Source organism: Urocitellus parryii, chromosome 10, assembly GCF_045843805.1.
Source record: "Urocitellus parryii isolate mUroPar1 chromosome 10, mUroPar1.hap1, whole genome shotgun sequence".
Classification (NCBI taxonomy): domain Eukaryota; kingdom Metazoa; phylum Chordata; class Mammalia; order Rodentia; family Sciuridae; genus Urocitellus; species Urocitellus parryii.
The window spans coordinates 87,208,975-87,228,756 of NC_135540.1; the positions used below are offsets into that span (position 1 = coordinate 87,208,975).

Below are 19,782 nucleotides of genomic sequence, written 5' to 3' on the forward strand. Positions count from 1 at the left end.
TGGCCACACAGGCATCAGCCTAACAAGGCAGCCCTCCCTTCACTTTTGACCTTGTAGAGCTCAGATATGAAGATTGACATGAGCACCAGCCACATCCTTGGAAAAAGAGGTCAAGGTCAGAGGAGCATTTGGATTCTGAACTCTTCCTCTGACTAGGAGGCAGCTGAGGCTGGTTATCAGACAGCAATGCAGAGTTCAGGACAAACATCAAACAGACCCTAAAGTCCTTAAGTTTTAAAGTGACAAGGCTGTGGTGAGTGGTGAGACCAGTTACAGGAACGATAGAGTAATCCACTTGAGAGATGATGGAAGGGTGAGGAGTGATCAGTGCAGAGCCGATGGGTCAGATGGGGAGTATGTGAGAAAGAAAGGAGTCTAGGATCACTGCCAGGGTCTTGGCCTAAGGAACTGAAAGAAAAAAGGGCAAGAGAGAGGGAGGAGCACACTGAGAGGTGAGGAACTCATCTCATATGATTTCAATGATATAAAACAGGGATAGAATTTTATATCTCAGGGAATCAGCATACAGATGTCATTTAAAGTCATGAACCAGGGTGCAATCAACTCAAGAATGAGTGTGGAGGGAGGAGGAGAGGGAAGGGAACTCTAAGATGGAGAGATCGTGGAGGGAAGAAGACAGTGGTGGCCCTGGTCTGCTCAACCTGTACGGTGTAGCAGGGTGAGGGGGTGAAGTGAGGCAGAGGTCAGAATAGATGAAGTACCAAGACAGAACTTGTCCAGGACTTTAGTGGAGGCAGTGCTTTAAAGATGAGGGCAGTCACCATAACTGTCCTGGTCCATGGCTGCTGACAGGTCTGCTGAAACCAGGCCTGAGAATTAACCACCAGAACTGGAAATGTGGAAGGCATTGATTCCTCACCAAGGGCGGTTTCAGTGCTCACAACTGCGGGGTGGGGGAATTCTCTGTAGCACTGTGTGTGCAGAATTACCTGTCATGCCCCTGAGCCTCACCTTCACACACAAGCACAAGAAATACCCTTGCTGAAATCCCCTTTTGCTCTTCTTAAGCCCTAATCCCCTTTATCTCCTGCAGCTCAGCTCCTAGCTCCCTCCACTAGGGAGCCTTCCCCAATCCCTGTAGTCAGGCTTAGCATCCAAAGCATTTGTCTTGCTTCAAAATTATTCATTGGTGACCATGTTTTGGTATTTGTTGAGCAGATGAGTCCTTGGTTAAGAGAAATATGTTGTGTGAACCCACTTGGAATAAGCCAGATGACCCTGCAAAAGTTTGGTCTTATGCTGCCCCTACCAGAGACAGCACACACGTCACTGAATAAGAACATCCCCAGATCCTGGAGGCAGATTCTCAGCGGGAGCAGTGCAACAATGCTGTGTGGTGACAGTGACTTGACTGTGGGTTAGGGATCTGGCTCTGGGGCCATCTCTGCCACTGAACTGTGTAACCTTGAGCAAGACACTTCAGACTTCCAGGACAGAGTTTGAAGAAACTTTGAAATGAACTTTGAGATTGCACCACTTTGTCCCAAAGATCCTTCCACCCGTCTCAGTTCATTGTCAGAAACTAAGGAGGTGTGAAGAGTTCCTTGTGCTTGTGACCTTTCTCTCCTTGAACTATGAAAAACTCTAACACTCAAAAATCAGAACTTACACTCTACATCAAGCACAATAAGCATTCTTTTCTTTACTAGATCACGAGGGATAAATCTTCTCTGGACTGTGAAATGCACACTGGTCCATGCTCAGTTATCTCCCCTTCACCTGCCATGCCAATCTCTTTCCCATCCATGCAAGCATTCCTTCATTCATTTACTCTGGAGTTCTACTGTGTGCAAGTTCTCTAGAACTACAGAGGTTCTGACCCAATTCTGCCACTAAATTTTTGCTCATGACCCAGCTGAGTTGAAGATATCAAGACATGTGGCCTAAAAATCAAGATGAGATATTAGAACAGAGCTCTTAAAAAAAAATTCAAGAAACCAGAGTACTTGTAGAAAGGAATGGATGTGTCAGATTATGAGGATTTGAATATGCCAGATTCAGACTTTTTGTTCAGGACTATTGATCTTCCATGTCTGTACTATGTTGGAGGGGACAGAGAGTGGAACAAGGGAGACCAGTTGGAAAATGGAAGTAGTGCACACAGGTGGTAGTAGAAGACTGAACCAGGAAAGAGAAAAGCGATGGGGGGGCCATGTCTACAAGGCCATACTTGGATGTCCACTTTGTTAGAGAGAGTCTTTAAGACTCCCACTCTGCTCCAGGCACCCCTCAATGCCACAGATGTTTGTTACTCGCATGATGAGAGGGAGGGTGGGTGGGGTCATGGTGGTGGGGCTGGGGGTTGGGGGCAGGATAGAGACAGAGACGGAAGGCGCACACCCATGGTCGTGCTGTAAGTGCTGGCCTGCAGGTATAAACAGGGTACCAAGGGGATGGGAACTAGATAACCTCCTTTGGCCTCTGCAGTTCTACCCCTGACCCTTCTGTGAGTAGTCATCTAGGAGACTGAACTGTTGAGACTACTAATAGCTTTCTTGGTTTCTGTATCCATATCAGAGAGGGAGAGGGAAGGCAGAGTGCTCCCTTCACAGGCAGTTGACCTTGGAACAGAGGTGTCCTTCAACCAGGAGTCACTGCTCCCATCAAGACCGTCTCTTCTACAGGCCTCTCCCCTTCTGGGTTCTGGTCACTACTCCCTTCTTCCCTCTCAGGCCTGATCAAGACCCCCTGTGGGTCCCCTGTTCCCCTGCCAGATTTCGTAATTCGTTCCTTTATCTCAGTTTGAGAGTCTCTCTTGTTGGGACCCTCACTGATATTCTGAGCCTTTTGAAATAGGAATTTACAATTCTTTGGGACTTTTCCCTTATGCAGTGTGGACTCTTCCAGGAGGAATCAGGTCTTTGTTAATCTTCATTCTGTCTTCATGCCACACTGTCTAGCATGGTTTTTACTCATAGTGCTCATTTATTATTTGTTAAAAGATATGGATTTCTTCTCAGTGACAGCCTTTCATTTGACCCTCGCCTGTCCAGAATATTCTAGGTAGCTGTGCCTGTCCTGTGCCCACCCAGGGGAAGCTGCAGCTCCATTGCCCCTTCACCTTCTGGCTGTTCTCACCTCATTCTATCTCAGCCAAATGACCAAGTGCTCTCAAGAAAGCCTTTTCCCATCCCACACCCTAAAATTTACAGTTTCAAAAAATTTACATTGGTGGCAGATACGTGTAGCCTCAGAAAAGACCCTAAATATTGCTCCATCAGAATTTCTAAGATTGCAAAATGAAGATAAAAATAATAACTTTACAGTGTTGCTGGGAGAATCAAAACAAATGCAATACCCTGTAAAATTTTTTGCCTTTCCCATGAACTACATCAGTGACAATAAAGAATAAGCAAGTTCTCTCCATCTCTACCCTACTTTGACTGGTTTCCAAGAGGTAAACACTTCTTTTAAAACTGAGCTGAATAATAACTGATATTTCCTGAGCACTTACTCCCTGCCAGGAGCTATTCTAAGCACTTTATATGTCAAAATCTCATTTTATCTCCTCAAGAACAGTATGCAGTAGAATCTATTCTGTGCCCATTTTACATGTGAGAAAAGACAAAGGCACAAAGAGATGAAGTCACTTGCTCAAGGTCCAGAGTCAGAATGGAAATCTAGGAGGCTTGACCCAAGGTCGTGCCATTAATCCTCTCACTCTATAGCATCACTCATTTATAATCTCTGTGACATGGTAAGAAGACAAGGAGACAAAACAGGTAGGTGACCATCAGCTCTAATGAATAATATGTCATGTGGAAATTATCAAGTGACAAAAATTAACGTTCGCATTCTTATGGAAACTCTTGCAAGTTATCATTACCTTCAGGTGTCACACTCCAAAACTCCAACGGATTCGTGTTTGGGTAACAGAATGGGTTCTTAATGTCTCAGCATGGGCAAGAACACTTGTGTTGTCTAGATGGAGACTCACCTGAACTTAACGCGTGTTCTACCTCCTGCATGATCAGGAAGGTGGTGGTGGTCTCGGACTCGCATATCACTGTCTTGGGCTCAGTTTCCTGCTGTGTTTTCTCCTTGGGCACTGGCTCCATTGTGGCCCGGGAAGTAGGTGTGTGACCAGAGCTGTGCTCCTCTGTTGGGGACTCTGATGTAGCTGGAGCTCCTGTGGTCTGGGCGCTGGTCACAGCGGTGCTGTGGTTGGAGGTGACAGAGGCAGAAGGGATCTCAGGTGGCAAGGTGGATGAGGAGGAGGAGGAGGGTGAAGAGGCTGGAGCTTGAGGGGAGAGGGATGTAGGGGACTGCGACCCTTCAGCTGGCACGCTCACTTCAGGACTGCTGGCGTTGTGTTCCTCGGACGTGGGTGTCACATGGACCACACTGCTGGTTGATAAGAACCCAGGAAGTGACGGGCCTGGGTTTGTGCCTTCCCAGCTCGGGGATGGGCTGGTGATTGCCTCTTCTGTGGGTTCAGTGGACACATGCTTGGGCAGTGCAGATGTCAGGGCTATGTCTGTGACTGGGAGTACCGAGGTATTGTGAACGCCACTGGCTGGGGACGCCGTGAGGGCCACAGGGTTCTGTGCAGAGCTGGTCCAGGTGGAGGCCGGTGGGGTTATTTTTGCCGGAAGAGAAACAGGTAAGAAGGTTGATGTAGGCAGGCTCTGGACCCTCAATCCTGTGAAAGAGCCAGTACAAAAGCAGTTACTATGTGAAAACCATATAATATATGAAATAGCAGTGAGGTGCCTGCCCCGCAGCTGTTTTCCAGTACTGTCACAGGTATTTCTCATTTTACACTGTGCCCTCCATGATTGTGGAGGTGACTTTTAAAAAATATTCTTCCCACTAATTGCTCTCCTCTTGCTTTGTGACTCTCTGTAGGAACCAGCCTGAAGGCTCTGTAAGAGCAATTAGTGGGTCAGTCAGCTCAAGTAAGTGGAGTGAACTAGTCTCATCCCCTTCTCGTGAGACTGTCCCTCCCAGCCAGCTGACTTGCTGGAATTTGACTGGATGGCTGGGGCATTGGCTTCACATCAACTGGAGGGATGCTGAGGTGCATGTAGTGGGGAGAGAGGTGTGGTCGGACCTGTGTGCTGACTGGCAGGAAAGGAAGCTGTATCTGCAGAGGGACTTCAGTTCCGCCCCACCCTGCAGCAAAAGCAGAGGACCTCCCTGTTTGGCTGTTCGCTGGCCCTTGGCACTTAGCACAGGGAAGCAGAACCTGGTGGATGTGATGAATACATATGTGAGCACTTTTCCAACAGAGGAAGAAAGAGGCGGGAGGTCCCAGAACAGAAGCTAGCAGGAGTGATTTGAGGTTTGGAAATATATGCTGAGCCTGGAACCCAGTTTGTTGAAATCCGAGCCTGGGCTTTTCACCATCATATCATTTTGCCACGTGTTCTTCATGTTTTATAGAATTTTAAATTCCTTTTCTGTCTCTCCCTTCCATCCTTCATTTATCCATCTGTTTTATCCATTCATTTATTGTTTAATGAGCAGCTTCTATGTGCTAGTTAATGCTCTGGTAGACACAGGTTTAGGATCTCACCTTCTGGGTAATACTTCTCTTGCTTGCCTTCCCACCTCCTTTTCCTCCCCCAAGTAGTTTTTCCCTACTCATTTCCAGCTTGTTAGGTGGGACCCCCATTCACAGATTTACTCACTAAAAACTGGGACACCATCCTTCATGCCTCTCTGTCCCTCACACACCACATCAAATCCAGTAGTAAGTCCTGAGGACACTACTCTGGAAATATCTGGTGCTATCAGAGGCTAAGTTTCTTGTCTAACTCTTTGTTATTCCACCATGACATATGCCCACTGCTGACGTCTTGTCTTGTTAGGTTTCAACTATTTAACCTTACATACCCTTGGGAGATTTCCTTGAAGCATGCACATAGGTAAAGGCCAACCAAGATCAAGACTCTGAAGGAGGAGAACTTAGGCTAGATACCAGAATAGAAGAAAGGATAAAAGACCAATGGGGAAGCAGTCACATAAAATCTGCTGACTTACCATTCTACCCCATGCAACAGATTTGGGAGTTGATAGAAAACTGTGCTACAGAGTCTGTATTCAACTTAACATTTGGATTTTCATCAAAATAATAGATTTTATTTAAAAGGAGTTGGTGGAGGTTGGGATATAACTCAGTGGTAGAGTACTTGGAGTACTTGCATTGCATGTGTGTGGCCCTGAGTTCAATAACCAGCACTGAAAAAAAAGAAAAGAAAAATAAAAAATAAAAATAAGTTGATCAAGACTATGAATTACAAGAGAGTCATACTAAACAGGAAAACAGGCTACATGGTATTCCATGCTGTAATAATAGTCTTTTGATGGCCATGAACAGTCAACAGTTTTAGGAATAAAGACACATCAGGAAGTACTTGAAATATGAACAAAACAACAGTTAGGATAAATATTATTAAAACATTGGAACTTCACATGTGACCTTTGGAACTTACTGGCTGTTTCCTGGCAGTCCCTGTGGCCGATTAAAGATTCTAAGGGCAAAAAGATGACTCTGTTTAACTTCTGTTCATTAGAATCATATATGGGCAGATGGAGGCAGAGAACCTCTGTCTGGTAGCCCAGTCAAAGTATCTCTGGAAGTCTGAGACAAACAAGAGATCTTTAAAGAAGCCATCTATTCATTCATTCATTCAAGTTTTTAATGAGCAGATTCTATGTCCATGGCTTTGCCATTGGAGAGTTCTCCGTCTAATAGGACAGAAAGGATATTCAATTTCCTATAGTATGATGTGGAAAGTACTTTATAAAAGTAAAACTGACTTGCAATGAGAGCCCTGAGAAAAGATTAATAAATTCTATAAGGAGAATACAGAATGTAAAATATACAAATGTCCTTTTCAAATGACGTTTAAAAAAGTCATTAGAAGAGGTGACATTTGAATCGGTTCTGAAAGGAGAAGAATGTACATGATGCTGCTTCAGATCTATGTTGTTCAGGGTGACACCTGCATTGTCATTTCCAGTGGAGCTAAAAACTTCACTATGGAAATCCTTACAGTACTACAGATGACATGCTCCAAGAATGAGTTTGGTTGCTGCAGACTCCCATTTTCTTGTTTAATTCTTATTAATATACTTTCATACTCCTACCCTATGTTCTTCCAAAGAGGACTGGAAATGGTCATTCATTTCTCATGATTAACTACTATGTAATTATTTAGAGTATTTTGTGGTCTAGTTCAGGTAGTTTCTACTCCTAACAAACCAATGATGCTTGAAATTGTGTGACAGTGTAGGTGATTATCACTTGAATGAGACACTCGAAACCTCTGCTTTGCCATATTTGATGGGACCTTCCATGCTGCCCTGACTGCCTGATGCATGAAGACAGCCAAGGCTAAGACACCCTGGCTCTCCTAGAGAATGCTGGCTGTCGCAGTCCACTTGAACGGCTGTAACTACCACAGATTGAGTGCTTAACAATAAACTTATTTCTTGCAGTTCTGGAAACTTGAAAGTCCAAGATCAAGGTGCTAGTCAATTCAGTTTCGGGCAAGGGTCCACTTCCAGGCTTGAAGATGGTCACCTACCAGCTATTTCTCTCATAGCCTTTCCTTGGGAAAGTTGGATGGGGGGAGGAAGGGAAGAGAAAGAGACAGTACAGATGCTCTGGTGTGTTTTATGAGGGCAATGATCCCATCATGAGGGACCCACTCTCATTACCTCATCAAAATGTAATTACCTCCCAAAGGCCACATCTCTAAACCATCACTCGCAGGCTAAGGCTTCGACATTCCAAAACCCTAAGACATTCTGAAATATGGTTTCTGCTTTCTTATACGTACAGCTTGTGTTTCCTGAAGGATATAAAACTTAATAAGTCTAACAGGGAAGAATAAATGTTTTCTTAGGATTTCCAAAAACAATTTCCGGGCTGGAGAGGGCCTAAGGGATAAGTGGGTATAACCTTTTATTTGCAAATAGGGGGACAGATACAGAAAGGAAAAGTGATGTGAACGGGCAGTGTCTGCCTAGAAAGAACTGTGTAAAGACAGAGTCAGAACTGGACCTTCCACCTTCTGCCCCCATAAACACATTGTGCCCCAGCCTCAAGAAGGCTGGTAAATCTTACTGCAGCAGGCTTCATTACAGAGTAAGCAAGTGGGAGCCCATGGAAGACTGGCAACTGAAGGAGGTAAAACAAATGTAGTGCCCCCATACTCCTTCCCACCCACAGGAAAGCTATTCTCCTTTGGGCTGGGGTTGGGGGGAAAATCAGTTTTAATATTTCCTTAAGAAAAATGGCAGTTAACAGAATGAAGAGATCAAACCCACTAATTTCTCATATAGAGGTGAATAAGCATTGTTTTAAAAACAGGATGACAATGCTGGACATGGTGGGCCCTGCCTAGCCATGGACAGGTCCACATGCATGAAATGGAATGATTCCAGAAAGATATCTCTGAGAATTAGCCCAATGTGAGGTCAAAGGGCATGAGTGCAACCGAATCTGAAGTTCCTCCTTGTGAGTTTACAAATGGTGATCTTGGCTGGAGTTCACTCTGACTCAAGCCTCCATGTTGCAGGAACTGCTGACAGATTGTTGCTCTGAAGAAAAGGCATCCAGATTCTTAGTTGGATAGAAAATTATTTATTTCTATGTGTATTGTCTTTTATGGGGGAGACCAATAGCATTGTTTACATCTCTCTGGTATTTGAAAGAGCTTCATTTTGGCTTCCTCCCTGTTTCTGGCCTTATTAGGAATAAGGATGTAGGGGCTGAGGTCTGGGACCTGCAGGCAAATCCTCCTAGTGCTGAGAGGAGTTACAAGACACTCCAGGCTGGGGAGTCTGCATTCTGCACCTCCTGACCCACCTGAGTATCAGGATTGCAGGTCAGTGAATGGTCTGAACTCTGTCACCTTTCCTGGATTCCATGAGTAGCAACCTGGGCCAGTGTCTGCATTGCTCACTCTTTTTTCCCTTTATGCCTTCTCCTTTCTTGCTCCAGGCTTGTCGAGTACCTGATAAAACATGTGACAAAGCTTTTTGCCAATTTGGTGGAACTTGATTGAAACACAGTTAAGCAATCCCCTGCTGTTGCCAAGTCAGCCAGGTGTTGCCTGTGCCCTCCTGGCTGAGGCCCCAAGGCGGCTGGAGGTCTGCGTGCTGAGTGATTGCTAACAGTGACTCCACACAGCACCACAGGGGACTTCTGGAAAGGCCAAGGGGACACACACACACACACACACACACACACACACAGTGAGTAAAGGAGCTGAATGCTCTATTGAGTGCTTTACGAGTGTCACCTCATTTTGTCGTCACATAACCTCTACAAGGTAGGCACCTTTGTTATCTCAGTTTCACAGATAATTAGACAGAGGCTCAAAAATGTTAAATCACTTCCTAAGTTTACCAGGCTAATAGGCAGCACAGCTGAAGCTTGAACCCCAAATTGTCTTGCTCCGAGCCCAGCCTGCCAATCATTCTGTGGTATTGAACTGGGAGATGTAAGGGTGTTTTTGAAGTCTAGCCTCTATGTTTGCAAGGCAATCAACCCTCAATTTTCATCAGTCTCCCCTAATAAAGTCTATAATAAGGACCCCTAGAGTGATCTTAAGAACACTGTCTGGCTGTAGGAACCTTCCCTTCTCTTAATCCTATCACAGGATTGTACATGTCCTGGGGATAAATCCTGAGCTCTCTGGCACAACACAACAGTTTTTGTGGTCTCTCCACTCCACCCCCATGGGCCTGAGATCTTGTCAATCTGAATCACAATGAATGCTTGAAATATTCTAGAACCATCTGCCTCCCTGCTTTTGCACCTGCTGTTCTTCCTACCCTGACTATTCCTCCCAGACTCCCCTTTTGCCATTCCAGTTCTGAATAATGACAACTGGATGGAACCCTTCTCTGTGTGGATGCAGCACTCGACACAGACTCACTGTGGCGCACAGTATCATGAAGCATCATTTCTTGCTGCACTTGTCTCGGATCACGTCGGGAGCCCTGATAACAAGGACTGTGACTTGCCTTTCTTGCCTTAGTGCCTGGCATAGAAAAGGTGCTCGATACATATTGGGTAAAAACATGGATTTTCTACCCCTTGAAAAACAGGAATATTGTTTGGCTTATATGCTGAGTCACCATTGCAGGAATAAATCCTTTCTTGGATTAGCTTTTAAGTTCTATAAAAATGATCAACTAACATGCAATTTTGGATGGGCCTCCAAATAGGCTGTTATTTTTATTTGCTTTCTTCCAGAGACTGCAGTCATTTCTTTATGCATGTTATAGACCTGAGTCATCAGCTCTTGAAATACTGACTGTGTGTGTGTGTGTACACATTTTTTTTTTTCAATATCAAAGCTGGGTTTTAATGTCTAAAAGGTTGAGTGAGACATGCCCCCACAAGTTTCCCATGTTGTCTGGTTGGGGCTGCTGAGGACACCCCATACTCTAGAAAGTTCATCTAACATCTGCAAAAGCATTACTCATCAGAGTGTGGTCCAACCATATGGTATCTGAAAGCATATGTCTAGACAGAATGTGTATGCCCCAAAGTCATCCAACTGTGTTTAAGAAGATACTCGTTTCAAGTAGAAAAGCTGTATTCTCCGGAGTGTTTTGTTTATGGAAATGAGATATAATTCATTCCAAAAAGAGGAAAGAGCTTCTGTTTTCTGGCCACCAAATCAGAACCTGCAGACCTGGCATATGACTCAATTTCTCCATCCTTTAAATCAGTACTAATGATATCACCAGGCTCCCTGTGGGTGCTATGAATGCTAATGAGAAAATAACATTGTGAAGAATCTTGTGCTTCCTGGGGAAAAAAAATATGCCATTTTCTTTCTTTTTTTCTTAGGAGCAACATCTGTCTTTGTCAGTCAAATGCTTCCCAATACTTGCTGCTGCCTCCAGGCTGGGTGGTTGGCCCCTGGGGAGGCTGTGTGAGCAGGGATGCTGACACATGCCTAAAATTCTGAGGGTACCATATTGAAGCTTTTCAGGTGGGACAGAGGAGAGAAGGAATGACAATGGAGGAGGGCGAATAACTTTTTAAAAGTCATTTCATGGTTGACAGGGAGTACAGCCTCCTGTAGTGGGTAGTAGCAAGGGAAAAAAAACATGTTCAGTTATTGGGGGATTTCCTGAAGGACAATGTCATGATCTCTGTTTCTTCCCTTTCACAGGCTCAACCCTAATATTTGTGGGGTCCAGAGAAAGAGTATACACAGAATCCCACATGGACAATATCAAATAGGCAACTGTTATACATTAAGATGTGGCTGTAGCCATGGCCCGGTCTGTGCCCCATCCAGGTCTCTGAAGGCCATTAACAAGGGATCTCTGGTGACTCTGAAGCTAAGGGACCAGGATCTGCTGGGGCAGTGGAAGCCAAAACTGCACCTCAGTCCACCCAAACCCAGGATGGAGGTGACCTGGACAGGTTGCCCTAGGCATCTTTATGTGCAGTTTCTTCTTCCCCATGCCTCACTTTTCTCAGGAGGATTTTTAGACATTCCCATGTAGAAGGGAAGGAGCAGATGCAGGCCACACTTCAGGATTTACCAGTGACCAGCTTTCAACAGAAGCAGCCGCTCTGGTTCACATAGTGATTCTCTCCTTCCTCCCCTCCCTGTGTGCTGCAGGCCACGCCCTCTGCCCTGCCAGCCCAGGTCACCTCCCAGGTCCCTTTCCTGTTTGCTCAATGACTGACCTAAACTTAAAATGCCTCATGGGATTAAAAAGAAACATGCCTTTGTGTGTGGATGTTTGTAAAATTCAGGGGTCTCTTGCGGAGTTGAGGGGTGGCAATCTGTTCCATCCACCTCTTTCAATCCCGAGTCCCAATCTAGTCATTTCTTATCCCCGAGACCCTGCAAAGAATCAGAACTTAACAAAGCCCATACAATCACTCTGCACTGAGTTTCTTTCTTCAAGGGTCTTTTTCAGGCTTCCGATGGCCCAGAGAGCTGAGGTGGCCCACAGGCACTTGTCCACTTCTTTTTCTACATGGCTTCCAGCTCAATTGCCGGCACCCTCCATGACTCCTTGTTCCACAGAGAACGGGAACCCACTGAGTGGTCAGCTCCCTGGCAATCTGCCTTTAGAGGGGCAGGTCTCTGGGACACCCAGGCAGATGCACTCCAACATTTTTGTTGGTGAGTTAGCAGGCAATCTGACTGCTCACAGGATGACACCCATGAAGTACAGCCAGGCCTTGTATTGCTGTTGGCTTCACCTCCAAAGTCCACGCTGGCCATCAATGGTCAGGCAAGAGACTGGGGATGGCTTCAGGGCAAACACTAAGAAAATGACTGAGGATGTTTTCTCTGATCCTGGAGAAGGCAGCAGGGACCTTCTGAGAGAAGATCTATAGCTTGTGACACTGGTATGTCCCTTTCTCTCTCTGCAACCAATTCATCTAAGGTTTTCTATTAAAGAGGCTGGTCATGAATGTTTCATGGTTTCTTTCTTTATTTTTAAAATGAAAATAGAACTTACATGTGGTAAAATGCCTACATCTTAAGTATCCAGCTCAATAAAGTTTTATATGTGTCCACACCTGTGTCACCACCACCCAGATAGGGACTCAGAATCCTTCCAGAACTCCAGGAAGTTCCCAGTGTCCTCTCATAATGTGCCTCTATGACTCTTGTCACTTAGCTTTGTTTTGCCTGCACTTGAACTCTACATAAGAGGAAGCTTTCAGTGTGTACTCTTTAAATCTCTGTTCTTTCAGTCATTCTGAGACTCACTTGTGTTGTGTGTATTTCCAGCTCAGCCTTTTTCACCAAAGGACTGTGTTCAATTGTATTGTAAATGTGTTCAAATATACCACAATTTCTTTGTCCATTCCACTAGTGATGGATACTTGGGCTGTTTTCAGATTAGGGCTATTACAAATAAAGCTTCTTGCTTCATAGCTTCTCACTGAACACTTTTTAAATCTGCCATATTCTGTGCAATTTGCAAGTATTAAATCATTAATCTTCACAATATACTTAGGGTGAGCGTTATTGATATTTTCTTTTCATAAGTGAGAAAACAGAGACATGGAGGATTTAAAATGCTTTGCAGGATATACAATTAGAAAAGAATACACCTTGGATTCAAACTCTAGAAAGTAGCCTACCTTTAGACTTGCCCTCTTAACCACCATGCTATACAGTTGCCTGCAATGGTTAAAACTAGAAGCCAAACCATTTATTTTCTGTGTGACCTTGCATAAGTTTCTTAATCACTCTGCTTCCTCATCTACAAACTTGGGATAATAATACTATCTTTATTCAAAGAGTTATTGTGAAGATTAAATAAATAATTCATGTAAGGATAATGCCATTGTTTGGCTAGTCCAACAGCCATTTCCAATCCCTTCTTGCTATCTTTAAATAGAGAATATGAAAGCTAAATGCTACCTTTCTACAGTCCTTTGCAGCTAAAGGGTATCAATGTACTTCAGTTCTATGCAATAAAATTGTTAGAATATTAGGCTAAGAGACTCCTGGAAAAGTTCTGTCTCCTTATAAAAGGAATATGTAGGAAGGGGAACTCTCTCGAGCTTATCTTTAATGCTTGTCTGTCCTGCTCGTCTTTAAAGCAGATGTGATGTCTGGCACAGTGGCACTCATCTTGTGAAGACAAGGATGAAAGTCAATCCACTAAGGATAAAGAAAATGAAAGAGAAAAAGAACCTTTCCCCTTAACCTGAAAAAATCTATGTCTAGACTTCCTATTAAATAGATAGTATATACTTGGTAATTAAGGTACTGCTGATCAGGTTTTCCATTGCATGGAATATCAACGGTATAAGGTAAAAAGTTTATCACAATGTTTGCCACAAAATAAGAGCTCATCAAATATTAGGCTTTTATATTGACTTCTATTGGAACCTCAGCCCAAATGCCCTCACCTCTTTAATTAGTTAATGATTTTCAAAAGGCATTTTTAGGCATTATTGGAGGGATGCTCCTGATGGCATTAGCTGTGAGCCTCAGGGATGCAGAAGTTTCACACATCCTTCAACAAAGTAATGGGCAGCTGGACCGGTCAGTCCCCAAGGTACTCTCTGGACTGTTGCCTAATGAAAGCCAAGCTGCCTCACACACCACAGAACATACCAAAAAGGCAAAAAACAAAAACCACCAGCTAAATGTAATTTGTATTTTTCCACCTCATTAAAAGAAAAATTCAGAAACTTCTGGGGCAGTTTTCAAAATGAGTCTTGATATGACATGCATCCTGTTGAGTGCCTCCAGGCATGGAAGAGGCAGAGAAAGAGCACTCAACAGCCACCAGGGACCAGGCCTTGTTATTTTTAGACAAGCTGGCCTGCCTTTATCAGTGCTATGAGGTACAAGCTAGAACACACTCACCAGAATGCCGTCCTACTATCATTTCTAAATTTTAAGCATCGCTTTGCAGTTTATGTTTTTAAAATTCTATTCAATCTTTGTTTAGGTCCAATCTGACAACTAGGTACCAGGTTCCTGCTCTGAGCAGGGCACCTAGGCATCTGAATGGGATGGAGGAAGGCACTCTGGAAGAGGCTTGCATTCCCTCGTATTTCACAGTCTGCCCTTCGACCCCTGCAAGTCAGCTCTGTCTCCTCCTCATATATGGGGACACTTATTATCTCCTGGACTTGGCCTTCTGAGTGAAGGCCTCTGATATTGGGAGAGTGATGTTCCCTCCTCTACCACCTTTTCTTTACATATATTATCTATTTGGTCAAATATGCTGAGAGGACAGGGTTAAACAAGTAGGTAAAAGGGATTAGTAAGTGATAAAGTAAAACACCCATGAAAGATACTTAGAGAAATTAGGATTTCTCTCCTTCAGTTGTTTTTTTCTGCTCCCTAAACTGCATCCTAAACTGCAAGTTCTAAAACTTTTACTGGTCAGGATCTAGTTCTTGGAACCTGGAGATTACTGTCCCTTACAGATGTTTAGATGAGAATGCGGTTTGTCACTCACTGGTGTGTTCCGGGCTGGTAGGGCTTGGGTTTCAAGGACAAACCTCTAGGATGAGTGGATTCCTCTAGGACATCTGGTTCCCTTCATTATTAACCCTCTTTCCCATCAGGGCCCCTCACTATTGTACTTGGTTTCTCTGTTGTGAGGGGTCATTTTGGAAAGTAAACTTGGTTGGAGGATGGATGCTATGGAGAGAACCACACTATACAGTAGACCCAGCCCATCGCCAGAGACTCCAGAAGGCGGCTTTGTGGTCTTTTTTTCCCTCATGGAATGTTTCTAAGTCCTGACATGCTGTTAAAGACAGGCAGACCATCCTAGGGAAGCAGGGATATTGTACCCCTGCTTTCCCTGAATGAAGATCAGAAATCCAGTCATTGAGAGGTTACAGGAGCATGCACATGTTTGTGGCTCACACCAAAAGTACCAAGATCATAAAGTAGGGCAAATGTGACTTCCAGTTTAGGTGTGCTATGGTTTGAATGTGGCTCCTGAAGTCCATGTGTTGTAACCTAATCCCTAGGACAAGAGTTGTGAGGTGGGGTCATTAAAAGCTGATGAGGTCATGGGGGCTCTGCCTCCATGAATGGGCTGTTACTGCTGTCATTTCAGGAGTGAATTAGTTACTATGGGAGTGCGGGCCCTGAGGAAAGGGTGAGTCTGGTTCCCTTCTCATGTGCTTTCTCCCTCTCGTATGAAGGCACGCTATCTTGCCATACCACCTTCTGCCATGGAATAATGCAGCAGGAAGGCCCTTGCCAGATGCCAACCCCTTCATTGTGGACTTCCTAGCCTCCAGAACTGTCAGAAATAAACCTCTAGTCTTCATACAATGCCTAGTCTGTGGTATTCAATTATAGTAGTACAAAATAGAGTAAGATAAGGTAGTATTAAGGTCACATATTAATTTTGTAGGAGAGAACCCCTCTACAAAAATGAACTAAATCAGATGAAATCAACACAACGAATCATGCTTTATGCAAGAGATGTTGTGGGTAATAAATTTTAATCACATACTTTAAGTGGCAAGGGGAAATGGCTGTGTGAAGAAATTCCATGACGAATCCTCATTTGATGTGATTAATTATCTCCCAATTTGTCACCCTGGAAGACATTTTCAGAGTTTTAATTTGCCTAAAATTCCAGACCTGTGCTTTTGCTACCTAACACATTCACTACTCCAGAAAGATGGAGCGTGTTCTTCTTACTCACCAGACTTTGCATCTCTGCTTAAAATAACTTAAATCCCTACTGGGATACACATAGCCACACAAATATCTTCAGCACTCCATTTGTTAAACAGCCCCCAACTGCTGCTACCCCCAGCATCTCATGAATGCCGGCAGCAGAGCCACCTATGCTAAGGGGAGTGTCAGCAACGCCATCTGGGGAGGTGTCTCTGTCACTGTGATTGGAGTACATCATATCCTGATGAAAATCTTTGGGATCCATTAAAATGCTACTCTGCAGCCATTGCTGACAGATACTATTAAATATACCAGTTTGGAAGGACAGGACCTGGCACTGTGAGCTAACTCAGGAGAATTATGGGAACTGTAGAAAAATTGGCTCTGCTGATAGCGCAACACAAAGAATAATTTTGCTTTTGGTAGACTTATTTAGAATAAATGTAAATTGTTGCTTAGAAAAAATTATTCCAAAAATAACTACCCATTTAAAATCTCATAAACCACTTCTTTGATATATTCCTACGTTCTCTCTGGCAGTGCTTGTATTACACAGTGACTCCCCCAAACACACAAGTGTAATTTAAAGCCGAGTCCACTCTACTTCATGGCTGTCTTTTAAAGGTGACCCCCAGATCTAAATATCCAGCTTTGTGTTATCTCTTGCATTCTAGTCCTCTAACTCCAAATGCCTTTTGGGTTTTATACCCTAAGTCAGTAGGTCTAATATATGGTTTATCTTTACTCATCAAACCAGCTCCTCTGGGCTTCCCTTCTTTACATAATTGCCCTCCCTACTCACTGAAGTTCTAATCCAAAGTCAAATAGCTTGTAAGAGGCAAAGCTGAGTTTGGGCCCAGATATATCAGACTATTGTGGGTAATAAACCCTGTAGGTCTTTTTGTAATGAGGAATATAGATACGGAAGCTACTAAGGGGAAATCATTTGTTTATAGTAGAGTGAAATATTATACACTTGAATACCCAATACACACAACTTTTTTTTTCCCCAAACATACAAATTCCTCACATAATTACCCAGAAATAAAGCAGTGGGTCATTGTTTAGGCCATAGAATAGATGCTCACCTGTCCTTTGGCAGGAATACTTGTCAGCCATGCTATTGACATGCCTCTGCTCTAGCTCAGAGCTGCTTTTAGCACCAGAGATTCACATTTTGCTCTAAAAGCACTTAATAACTATTAGTCAGGTCTTTGCAGGCTGAAGCTCCAGCTCTCCAGCGTGGTATGGCTATGGGACTGTAATTGCATTCACAAGTCTTCATGCAGAAAATGTACCTTTTACTAAGTCCTTATCAAATAATGATGTATGAAAAAGCCAAAATTATTCTTTTGCAAGATAAGAAATAGCATTTCTACTCACTGTATAATTGAATCAAGAGTATTTTAGCTTTGGCTCCTATCACAAACCAACCTTCATTCACTATCTAAGCAAGAAACAGCACACTATAAGACATACAAGCAAACTTTCTGAAAGATGCAGAGAAAATTAATTCTCCTTCCATATTATGATTGCACACATAACATGGAAAGGAGTATGTCTAGTAATAATTTTTATTTGTTTTGCTGTAACAATCTAGGTAAATGCTATTGAGCAAGGGGAGGAAAAAAGAATTCTCTAAGGGAAAAGTGGTAAAATCTCTAGGAATTAACATGTCTGGATCTCCAACCTCATCCTCAAATAAGCCCAGATCCTATCCACTCCAGCTGCACACAGGGAATTTCTTTTTGGATGACATCTTAGCACCATATTCAACAGGTCAATCTAAACTGAGTGATTTCTTGCCACCTTTGTGCCTCCAAAACATGTTTCCTAAGTGCTGGTTGATTCTGCCACTAGTACTAGTCAGATTTAAAGTATTCTAAGAAAGTTTGATTTCTTTATCACTTTTGTTTTCTATAACTTATCAAAACCAATCCTTATTTATTCTTTAATTTAAAAATTAACTAGAGCCCACCAAGTATTGTATACTATGCTAATGTTTGGAACAAAAATCACAAAATCACCACCCTTATGCAACCACTATGGAAAGCAGTATGGAGATTCTTCAGAAAAACTGGAATAGAACCACCATTTGACCCAGCTATCCCACTCCTTGGTTTATACCCAAAGGACTCAAAATCAGCATAATACAGTAATACAGCCACAATGATGTTTATAGAAGCTCGATTTATAATAGCTAAACTATGGAACCATCCTAGATGTCCTTCAATAGATGAATGAATAAAGAAAATATGGTATATATAGTCAATGGAATATTACCTCAGTTTTAAAGAAGAATGAAATTATGGCATTTGCCAGTAAATGGATGGAGCTGGAGAATATCATGCTAAGCAAAATAAGCCAATCCCAGAAAACCAAAACCGAATGTTTTCTCTACTATGTGGATGCTAATTCACAATAAAGTGGGAGGCACTAGAGAAGAACAGCATTATCTTAGATTAGGTAGAGGGAAGTGAAGGGAGGAGAGAGGAGGGATGTGGGGATAGGAAAGATAGTAGAACAAAACAGACATTATTACTTTATGTATATATGTAAATGCATGAGCAATGTGACTCTGCAACATGTACACTCAGAAAAATGAGAAATTACAACTCATCTATGTATATCCAAGTGCATAAATGCATTCTACTGTCATGTATAACTAATTAAAACAAGTTTAAAAATTATATAATTAATTTTTAAAAAATCACCACCTCAGAGAGTTTAATATTCAGTGGAACAAACCAATTATTAAGTTCATGGCTAGAATGCAGTGTATTTCATGATGGCACTGTCCAGGTACATTGGAGGGGGCCTAAGGCAGGTGCAGGATAGGGTATCAGAGAAGATTTTCTGAAAGAAGTCACCTTTCAGATTAGATGTGGGAGATGGGTCAAAGTGAGTTCATGAAGAATGAAGAGTGGGGTGTGGACAGAGGGAGAACAACATTTCCAACTTGAAGAGGGCTATGTCCCAAACCCTAGAATTGAGAGAGGATTAAGTCTTATGTCTGGAAACTAGAATGTAAAATGAGAAGAGCAAGAGAGAAAAGGCTAGAGACATCCTCAGGGACTGGATCGTAGAGGATCTTGTAAGGTACATATAATAGCTTTGGACTTTATCCCAGTGATTTTGAATGGCTGGGAGGTGTGATCATCTCTGTGCTCTTGGAAGATCACTCTGGTGAGAGTGGAGAACCAACTGGAGGTTGGTATGGCTGGAGGCAGAGAAAGTGGCTAGAAGCTCATGCAGAGGGAAGACACTGTCTAGGACTAGGAGAGAAGCCATGGAGCTGAGTAAATGCACTCAGGATCTCACTTGGGGTTGGCTGTTTCTTTAACAACGCTCCCAGTGGCTTATCACATGGCCCATCTGCAGTGAATGCTAGAGGGACTGCAGAGGTCATGCGGAATTCTGGAGCAAGACTGCCCCTTTGGAACCCGGACTCTGTTCTTCGCTGGCTCTGAGATCATGGACAAGCTATGGAATCTCTTTGTGCCTCTGTTTTCTAAGATACAATATATGGGCAATATGGTATACATTCTACCATAAATATATAGCAATTAGATAGTCACCACATGTAAGCACTCAGATCAGTGCTAGCCACGTGAGAAGCATTCTGCACATGTTATTATGT

The 19,782-nt window shown here is 43.3% G+C and overlaps 1 protein-coding gene across 2 annotated transcripts in view; it reads right to left on the minus strand.

Moving 5' to 3' along the window:
- The window catches only part of Parm1 (prostate androgen-regulated mucin-like protein 1), a 103,148-nt gene that overhangs the window by 31,918 nt on the left and 51,448 nt on the right, over positions 1-19,782 (minus strand). For both annotated transcript variants that reach the window (XR_003302558.2, XM_026408462.2), the window contains exon 2: positions 3,959-4,663. Coding sequence is in view for 1 of the 2 variants with exons in the window: in XM_026408462.2 (XP_026264247.2) it covers positions 3,959-4,663 (705 nt within the window). In the remaining variant the exon portion in view is untranslated. The remainder of the gene's footprint in view (positions 1-3,958; positions 4,664-19,782) is intronic.